General features: G+C 34.0%; 1 protein-coding gene and 1 pseudogene across 2 annotated transcripts; both read right to left on the reverse strand.

Annotated features, from left to right (window-relative positions):
* Positions 1–345: 345 nt before the first annotated feature.
* LOC143540631 (putative protein S-acyltransferase 7) lies at positions 346–3,389 on the reverse strand (annotated as a pseudogene). The gene is made up of 5 exons (XR_013136624.1): positions 3,243–3,389; positions 2,194–2,376; positions 1,832–2,102; positions 1,514–1,747; positions 346–944 (listed from the first exon to the last, which is right to left on the reverse strand). The product of XR_013136624.1 is annotated as a putative protein S-acyltransferase 7 (transcript).
* A 3,828-nt stretch (positions 3,390–7,217) lies between these two features.
* LOC143540630 (bidirectional sugar transporter NEC1-like) lies at positions 7,218–9,626 on the reverse strand. Its single transcript, XM_077033635.1, has 7 exons — positions 9,461–9,626; positions 9,332–9,368; positions 9,041–9,251; positions 8,794–8,950; positions 8,426–8,451; positions 8,189–8,308; positions 7,218–7,502 (listed from the first exon to the last, which is right to left on the reverse strand). Exons 1-7 carry the CDS (start codon positions 9,615–9,617, stop codon positions 7,218–7,220), a joined length of 993 nt encoding a protein of 330 aa, XP_076889750.1. The 5' UTR covers positions 9,618–9,626.
* Between the last annotated feature and the right edge of the window lie 320 nt (positions 9,627–9,946).

Consider the following 9,946-nt stretch of genomic DNA (forward strand, 5'->3'; position numbering starts at 1 on the left):
TTTTTTTCACACAATAGCCATGCTCAAGTAGAGTGTTGAATGGTCGAATTGGATTGTAAAATTCAGAATTTCCGTTCGAATTTTAGTTCCAATATGAAATTTGGTCTCTCAATTTCTGACACGAATTAGCAATCGATGCAAATGTAGATTTTGAATTTTGAATCAAATTTATGATTTTCAATTCAAATTCGAATTATGCATAGATCTTCATTTTTTATTGTATATATATGGTTTGTTTTTGTTGTCCGAATAATTCGAATTCGGTTTGTTGAACACGCTTTAGCCAACTGAAAATAAAACAAAAGGTTGTACATAAAAAAAGCCAAAAGCTATGTACACCAGCATCTATATTCGAAGTCTCAAGAAACAAACCACCACACATATATATCATAAGTCAGGAGTAACTTATATTCGCCATTCTATACACAATAATTCACCACAAAAAAAAGGTCAAATAAACCACAACTATGAAAACACCACCATAAACCTTCACCAGTCATTGCCTACTTTGACCAGTCAACTGGCCACCCCTGCTTCCATCCAAGCTGTCACTACTCCCACCAGTGATCCGGTTCGAGTCACCACGACCCGATGCAACCGAACCTATATCACCCGGTAGCTCCCAACTTCCACTTCTCCTTCCCCAACTGGACCGCCGATGGTAACCCAGTTGATCATACTGATCAGCCCGACCTGACCCGTTACTCCCAGAAACTTTCCTGTCACCCATTTCTCTCTCTCAAAGTCTTCTCCACATTTGAATTTACAAAACTACCCCCGGTAGCCTGAGGAGTGGTTTCCGATTCTCTAACCACCACAGCCCTAAAATTGTTCTTGGAAGGCGGAATGCTTCGCCAAAACAAGTCCTTGAAATTCTCGATTATCCCTCGGTTGTACGGATTTTCTGTCTGATCGTATCGGTAACAGAAGTTTTCATATGTTGACTGCACAATAACAAAATGTTAAAAAAAAAGTTCAAAAGTTTTTCTAGCAACCACAATGGTTTATACGGGTGTGCATGGGTCAGTTTTGGGCTCAAATTGAAACAAAAACCAAAATTTTGGTTTTTGTAAACCGTTGGGTTTCGGTTTTTCCGTTTCCGGTATGGGTTTGGTTCAGTTTCGGTTTTTTTTTCGGTATGGGTTCGGTTCGGTTTATGTTTTTCTAGTTTTATCATTTGGGCTTTAAACTTTTCAACCAAAAAAGAAAAACTTGGCCTAAAATTATAATGAACTTGGGCCTAAATCTTTATGTTAATTACTAACAAAGTGCTTTTGGGTAAAATATTTGGGTACACCAACTTACATAGTTCTTGTAAATTTCTTAAAATTCAAAAATAAAAAATGTAATCTATAAATTCGGTGGTTTTAGTTACATGCAAAACCAAAACAAAGGTTCAGTTTTTGCGAAAACATAATAACCGAACTCTCAATTTTTGTTTGGGTATGATTATTTTGGTTCGGTTCTTTCGGTTTCATGCACACCCATGGTTTATAAAGGACTAGTGATTTACCTGATTTGTACTGATGAGATAAAGATGGAAGACTGTAAGACCACCAACAAACCACACGCATATAAACGTATAAATAATTAACGCGATCGAAGCGGGAGTTTTGACTAACGCACTCCAAACCGTTGTTTCCTCACTGTTCTTGATCTTTATTACATACACCCAACAAAAGGCAAATACATAAATACAAAGTAGAGTTGCTGAAGATACAAACATGAAAAAGAACCGGTAGTTACGCTGCACGGAAAAAAAAACAAAGTTACAAATTGATATATTTCATAAAATAAAACTTTTAAAACAGAAGGTTGTGTCATACGATACCAATCCAATGCACTGTCCTTCAACGCAGTTATCACATATGGAACAATGAGAACAACGTGGTGGTCTATAAAAGCATGCATGTATCACAGTATTTGACTTTGACTGTGAACCCGTTGACCATTACTTCTTTGAAGCGAGGTAAACGTATCTGTGGAGTTTGGGTTGACCCGACTTCTACGTTCTGGTCTATTACTTCTGGTTCTGGCGGGTGTGTGTTGCGTGGGATTATTCCCGGGTCCCTTCCGGATGTTACTAGAAGCAGGATTACAACCTGCAAACCAACATTTCCATAGTAATTAAATTTAAGTTAATAGTTATGAATATAATGAGAAATACATTAGAAGAATATGAAGATAGCTTACATAGATTGTGAATGCAATTGCAATGGCCATAACTAATATTCCAAGATGATGGCTGAACTTATCGAGCAACTTTCTGGCAACAAATACACAGAAAACTACAACTGGTGCAACTATTAGGAATATTGACATGAAGATTGATCGTATATCTGGTCCAAATATAAATCTTCCACCGAGGAAAAATATCTGCAATAAAAACAGCAAAAATGTAGACAAAATTATGATCATTCAAAGTTGCTGCTACATGTTTGGCAGCAAGCATAAACTGTAAACTGCTTGCAATCATCATCATCTAAATTCGAATCAATTAACTTGCAGACTTCAGTTTCATGTATCTACATGTGTTTGGCTACAACTCCTACAAGCATGAACTGTATACTAGCAATCATCATCTTAATTCGAATCAATAACTTACAGTCTTCAATTTCATGTGTCTCCATGTTCAGCTACAAGCATAAATCGAGAACTCACAACCATCATCTCGATTTCAATCTATCGCATTTCATCCATTTATATACAGTCTTCAATTTCTTGTATCTACATGTTTGACTACAAGCATAAACTGTAAACTCCTCACAATCATCATATCTTAATTCCAATCGATAACTTACAGTCTTCAATATCATTCATCTATCTACATGTTTGGCTGCAAACATAAACCGTAAACTACTTGCAATCATCATCTGAATTCCAATCAATAACTTACAGCCTTCAATATCATCTATCAACACGTAAACTGCTCGCAATCATCATGTTAATTCGAAACTTAGGTCTTCAATTTCATGTATCTATAGCTCTACATAACTTGCCCTAAATTCCAGTAGAGGCCAAAACCTAAAACCCTAAAAAGCTAAAACAAACAATTTCATGTATCTATTAAGCTACAAAACTGATCCTAAATAACCAAGTAATAATAATAATAATAATAATAATAATAATAATAATAATAATATTCTGATATCAAGAGCAATCAGTGAAATCGGATCAGGCTGATTACAAAATTCACAATCATCACATGATTCAATCAAATTAAAGTTAGAAAGAAAGCTTACGTTACTGCCTTTCCATGTCTGGTACGTACGGATGACCTCCGCCGTGCCACCGCCGTCGGCCTCACCGGAGTTAGTCGGCGGTTGTACTCCATACATCTCTCTCTCTAACTGATTGTTAGTTTCTCTCTCTAAAAGTATAAAGCTGTTGGGAATAATGATAATAATAATAAGAGGTCAAAGAGAGAGAGTTGGGGTTTGACTTTGACTTTATAAGTTTTGATGAGTTTCCATTGCAGGTTAAGAGGGAAAGCGTGAGACGAAACGGTGACTATATGGCGTATACCGACCAATCATAAATCGTTATTTTATTTCTATTCTTAACTACACACAAACCTCTAAATAACTGGAAACACCTATCTACAAGTACCCTAAAAGTTTTTTTTTAATTTTTTGTTAAAATTTAAAAATAAATAAAAATTAAATATAATTAAAATTAAAATTTTATTAAAATTAAATATATTACATAATTGAAAACCGGAAAAATAAAATATGACGATCAAAACCAAAAAAGTTAAAACACGAACATCTAAACTAGATGATCCTTTTAACAATTATATTTTTCTGCAATTTCTTGTTTTCGGGTTATAGCGATTTTATTCACCTCGTCCCCTAGATGATCGTGTGGCCAAGTATATGTCTTTGTTCTCTAGATGAATATTCCGAGATCATTGTTTGAGAAATTTGCCAATGAGGGTTTGAGTGAATAGAAATGATGAAGGTTGAGTGATAAAATGTTTGAGTGAATAAAAATGATGAAAAGTTATTGGTATTTATATGTAATAAATTGAGTATTAATGGATGTTTTAAATTCTTCAAAAATCTCCAAGATCATATAAACACTACACGGTAAACCTTTGCCATAAATTATAATTTGGCAAACTACCCACATAGTTAGGTGTGGGTTTGCCATGTGATAAACTACCCAAAACCTTACCCACACTAGTGCCCCTCCTCCTCTAATAATAAATATAAATATTAATAATGAAATTTCAACAAACACAACTGAACCTTCCAAACGTGGTGGTGGTCAATTACTCTTTTAATAAATAAATATAAATAATAATAACAGAGTATTACAGCATGAGGACAACCCATACATACATGTAACTTTTGTTCTCATATGTACATGCTTCTTGTTATTTTATTATCATGCATGACATATATATAATAATCACTAATTCACTCTTAATGTTATTAAAATCAATTTTAGATAAAAGAGTTAGGGAAAATGTAAAGAAAAATGAACGGCAAAATGTTCGAACATGCACATCTTTGAACATTAAGGAATGTGGTTTCATGAAATGTTCTTTCCATAATAATAATAATAATAATAATAATAAAATACAGGGAATGTGATTTCATGTGTTTATCAGTGTGGCAAGATTTCAATTGATAATCTTCTCACACCAGTTATTTATATGAATATTAGTGTAAATTAAGTTAGGCTGTCACTCGGGCTTTGTTTCTATAGATGACATACATAAGGAGTAATTTAGGGTGCCGGATGACACCCAAACCCATGGATGGAACTGGAAGAATATTTGCAATGTTAAACACGATCGGGTTTATGTTGTTGATTAACAAGCAATATTAGAAGTTGACCATCGAAATATCCAAGCTTAGCTAGCATCAGGCTAGCAAACATGTATTCCACTCCCAATGTACCTACATAAAGTGTAATGCTAACGTACATATAATGTTTTACAGTCGGAATCTCAGGTTGTGCACTCGTAAGTTTGCATTAGACCAAAGTTTGGTTTTTGAGAAGTTTTCAGGGTAGTTTTAATGGGAAACATAGGCAGGCCGTCACTATTAGAGGCGGTTCTCTGGAGATTTACTCATGTACATGCTTTCCAGTTTCGCTCAAATTTCGGCTGCATAGGCTTCTTTCAATACCTCTTAAACACTCAATCTTCGAGACTAAGAATGATTGCATCATGTGCTTTTATAAATATGTCTTTCTTTTCCCTTTCGGTAAGAGCTAGCGGTAACCTAGCCTCTCCAGCTATAGCATCAACAAGACCCCGGTGAAATAATAGCACCTTCATTTTCATTCTTCATAATCCAAAATCATTCTTACCGTTGAATTTTTCCAACTTCATCAAATCCATTCCGAATCTTCAATTGTTCTCTAATCAAACTTGATTACCTTCTTTCAATAATGAGCTGCAATGACTCTGATATCAATTGTTAAGATTACAACTTAAATCACCATTATATACGAAAGAAAACAAGATTGAAGATCTGAATTAAGAACGAAAATAATTAACTCTCTTCAATAGATCAATGAACATTACAAAAGAAAAACCTCAAAATGATTGTAGGTTAACTAACTCTAACAACCAACACAAATTGTGATCTAAACCATCTCACACCTAATCATTACAAGTATGTCCAAACTACCCCCAAACTTTATAATTAGCAATAGTAGCCACTGTACTTTATAACAACATCTAACATGAGCTTTTAATTACTGTAAGTTGAACTATATACATGATTGAGTTTTGCTTAACAATACATAAATTATTTTAAGTTGAACTATATGCATTTCTCAACCCGTATATTATGGACAGGGTGAACATTTATCAACCCACTTAATTATGGGGTGACTTGTATTGATGCCAATGAAGAATTAAATGCCAATGAACTAATAGACGAGTTGCAAAGTTTGGTAGTAAGGATTTAGATAATCCATAATAATATAAGAAAATTATGTGCACGAGTGTTGCTAATCATATGAGCAACAACGAACACATTCCTAAGATTTTCCAAGTTATTCAAAGTTTCTTAGAGGATTATCTTGTATCTCACCATCAGTCTACTTCATATTTTTTTCTTTGTATTTGGAGTACACCTTGGCTATAAAAGTATTGCTCCATCCCAAGTACAAAGCGTTACGTAGATTCACGATGAGATATATATATATATATATATATATATATATATATGAGGTTATTGTGTTGATAGAATTTGAATAGCTTAGAAAAATCATATGGAGATTTTTGGTACTGACTATATGTACGTGTGAGTGGCGTAAAGTCGCAAAACACATTATGCAACTGATCTAAATTAGAGATTCTCTTTGTTGATTCTATAAAGTCAGTAATAATATTTTAGACATGACACCCAAATGCATGAGGAAAGGTTTAAGCTTTAGATTGCAACTAAAGCCCAGGTAAAGGCTATACAAGAAAAACATGACCTAGTTTATTATAGATACCAAGATCTAGGTTACTCGGACAACCTAGTCCATTCAATGAAATATGATAAAAGGGATTACTTTATAGCATAGTAACAAAGTTTTGAAATTGTTCCAATCAGGTTACTTATAAAATATTTTATGAGTGACCTGATTCGAACAATTTCAAAACTTGATTACTATTCTATAGAGTAATCTCAATAATAAACTACTGATCTAATTAATGGAACAAATGGTATTGTGAATATCTTATGTTTATTATAACAATCTTTCTTCTTCTAGATCAACACTTCTACATCTTCAGTCGTTTAATGTCTGTAGCAGTTCTTTATCATGCATCAGTCGTTCCTTTGGAGAGAGCACACCCAATTAACCCTTATTGTTTATTTGTGGAGAACAATTGATTTTATGATACTATGTTTGGTCTTTTAAAGCAAAAGGCTAACACCAATTCATCTTAGTTGAGTTGGTAAACTACAAGCATTTTAAAGCAAGATAGTGAGTTTGATTCCTACCAACAACATATTTTTTATTTTATCATTCATGTAGAGGAAATATTTATGTTACATATATCTTGTTATGTATAGATGGTATTGTCTTGTGTTGCCTCCCACAAAGTAAAGAAAGTATATTTGTTTCTTTTATGAAGGACACCAAAAGTTTTCCTTATACAAAGGAAGGTAAGCTTTAAAAATGAAAGATTAAAACACATGCAAATTACTTAGAAGATGCGGGTTTATCATTCTTTAGTCGGAGGCAAAATCAATAGTTTAGTTTCATGCGCTAACTTGGATGATGCGAGTTGGCATATCTGGGAGAGCTTGAGGTTCAACAGCTACATGATCGATGCTATGAGGGTGTTCTACAACCACTTGAAGACTCTCAGCTACAACATCGATGATGTTTTGATCTTTAAGTCCTGGAATTTCTTGTTCCTTCATTTCTTCGTTTTTCTTTTCAAAATTGGTAATCTTTTCATCGATAAAAGGCTTCTTGTTTTTGTACAAGAAGTATAGTATCATTTGAATGATGCCAAAAATGAATCCAAGAACATTAGGAATCTGCAAAATCATTATCAAGAAATTCAGATAGATAGGTTGGCAGATCATGGAGCATAATAAGATAATTGTGTAGTATACTTCAGTAGTGAAGCTTGGACAAAAACGCGGGGGGGGGGGGGGGGGGGTTCAAAAATTCGGATTAAAATAGGTAAATTTACACTACTGAGCAAAAAACTGGGGACAGGGACCCCGGTCTCCATTATCATGCACCCATGGTATACTTTATAATTTTATATAAGCGATAATAGTGCCACCAGTTTCTTATACTTAAAAATTTTGTTCTTTCGTTCTTGCAAAAAAGGTTTCTTCTTCGTAGAACTCTCCTCTCTATGTGTGTGGCCATAATAAGCATGGTGATTATAGAATTGTGTTGTAGGCTTTGCTGAATTTGTCTAGAAGTATCACTTGTAATTTTAGGTGGTCTTTTTGAAATTAAAAACCGGTGAAACTAGACAATTCACTATTAATTCATCAAAATTTCTAGCAAATATTTTAAGAATTGGCTTAGGTTCACTAGGATAGCAAGCCAGCAAACCTAAGTGAAACCTGAAGTTTAACTTTGCATGTATTTGCTTCCCTACTAGCGAATTGCATAGTTTTACATGAACTTCCAAAAACCACCTAGAATTATAAGCGGTTTTGCTGAACCACCTACTCGTGTACAAAGTTCATGCTTTATTTCATACCGCAATATTAAAGTCATGAAGAAGTAGGCCGTAAAAGAACCACATCACAGCGCTCACGGTGAGTGCTACCGATAGTAGAATTGGCATGTACTCAACACCTTTTGTTTTAACTACTTGTCGCTGCAAAGTAATATGAAGAGTTAGTATTAAGAAGTATCATATACATACACTATGAGATATCACCACATGTAGTGTCACTCGGTGAAAATTTTTCTTTATGCACGCATGCATACTTACAACAACTCCCAAAGGTGCTACGAAAACTGATACGACCCGCCCGGCCCATCAGTCAATCAAGCCCAGCTGAACTCTAATCTCAATGAAAGGCCCAAGCGAGAAATCAAGAAGCCCATTCGATTGGCAGATTGAGCTGCACGTTTCCACTTTTGCGTTTGTTATTTTATTTCCCACGTTTGAACTAGTTTTTAGCATCTTTTAGTTAATGTATGTAGATAGTGGTGCATGTTATCCTTGAAATAAGGGACGTGGGTTATGAGCCTTTGTCTCCTGCATGTTTAAATTGTTGCATTTTGCATTTGGAAAGATATGAGAAAATTGTCCCAAAATTCCTTGTTCCCTCTATTTCTCTTGGAGTGTTTGCCTACTAGAAAAGGCTATATCAAAAACACACAAAGAAAACACGAGGCAAATCCACCCAACTATCACACCACGGGCATCACCGCTTGCAAGGAACTGAGTCAGGAGAATGATCATACCAAACCCAACAACTATTAGCAGTACAATTAGCTTCAAACTCTCCATCTACATAACCAAGTTCCTTTTTGTTATTTTAACCTTCATTAATATATGTTAACAGAAGTTTCTATCACTAAATATATTATTAACACATACCCTAGCTTTCTTTGGTGCATAGAAAAGAAAGAAGCAAATGTATGCGGTTTCGATGAAGCAACCAACAGAGTTAATGGTGATGAGAAGCACAATATTGGTGTTGAGACATGCATAATATATCCATAGCATAGCACTGAATAAGCCCACCACGTAAGCTGCTGACTGAAAGCCTTCAGTTGATTTCTTTTTGTAAACTTTGTAAAACGTTGGTCTATATTTTTATTAACGTTAGGAAACTATTAAACAAAGACCAAAAGTAATGAGAAAGAGAAGAAATATAAAGATTCTTACATAGGTGCAAGAAATACCATAAACGAGATAATATTTCCTGAAAATGTAATAAACAAAAATATTATAAGCACATTCTTGCATGAAAATACAAGCAATAAATGAATGAAGTGTGTGCATATGTATATATACCAAGAAGACCAAATGCAAGAGTGAGATGAGCCAAGTTCCCAGCCATCTTACTTAACTCCTTAGTAATAATACAATTGTGCATTAGAGATGTTACATTGGCCCCCTTATATATAGGTAGCAAGGGTTGAGGGTGATGGTTAGACCAGCATATGAACATAGCAACGACTTTCCTATATAGAAATATATATTTTTAAGACGACATTTATACATTTAAACATGATAATATAAAATTATGTTTAAAAGAATGATATAAAGTAAGGGTTAGATTATTCTATGAAGAGGAGCAACAATGAGAAATATGAGAAGGACTTGTAACAAAAAATTAAAAAAAGACCCTCCTCAAAGAAAATAATGAAAAAGTAATAAAAAAATCATAACTTAAAATTTAATTAAAAAAATGAAAAAAGTAAAAACAAAAAAAAATGTTTTCACCGTTTTCCTCGCTTTAAAAAAAAGTTGACGAAAAAATATCATTGTGTCTTTTCG

The sequence above is a fragment of the Bidens hawaiensis genome, unplaced genomic scaffold (assembly GCF_021521415.1).
Source record: "Bidens hawaiensis isolate Kalapana, Puna unplaced genomic scaffold, B.hawaiensis_p1.1 tig00012283_1, whole genome shotgun sequence".
Taxonomy (NCBI): Eukaryota; Viridiplantae; Streptophyta; class Magnoliopsida; order Asterales; family Asteraceae; genus Bidens; species Bidens hawaiensis.

What these genes read in the sequence shown, in the direction of transcription:
- LOC143540630 (XM_077033635.1), bottom strand. Translation starts at nt 9,617, where the DNA reads ATGTTCATATGCTGGTCTAACCATCACCCTCAACCCTTGCTACCTATA. An exon ending in TCTTGCATTTGGTCTTCTTG is followed by an intron (nt 9,369 to 9,460) that starts GTATATATACAT and finishes TTACATTTTCAG; the next exon opens with GAAATATTATCTCGTTTATG. An exon ending in ATGCACCAAAGAAAGCTAGG is followed by an intron (nt 8,951 to 9,040) that starts GTATGTGTTAAT and finishes TTGGTTATGTAG; the next exon opens with ATGGAGAGTTTGAAGCTAAT.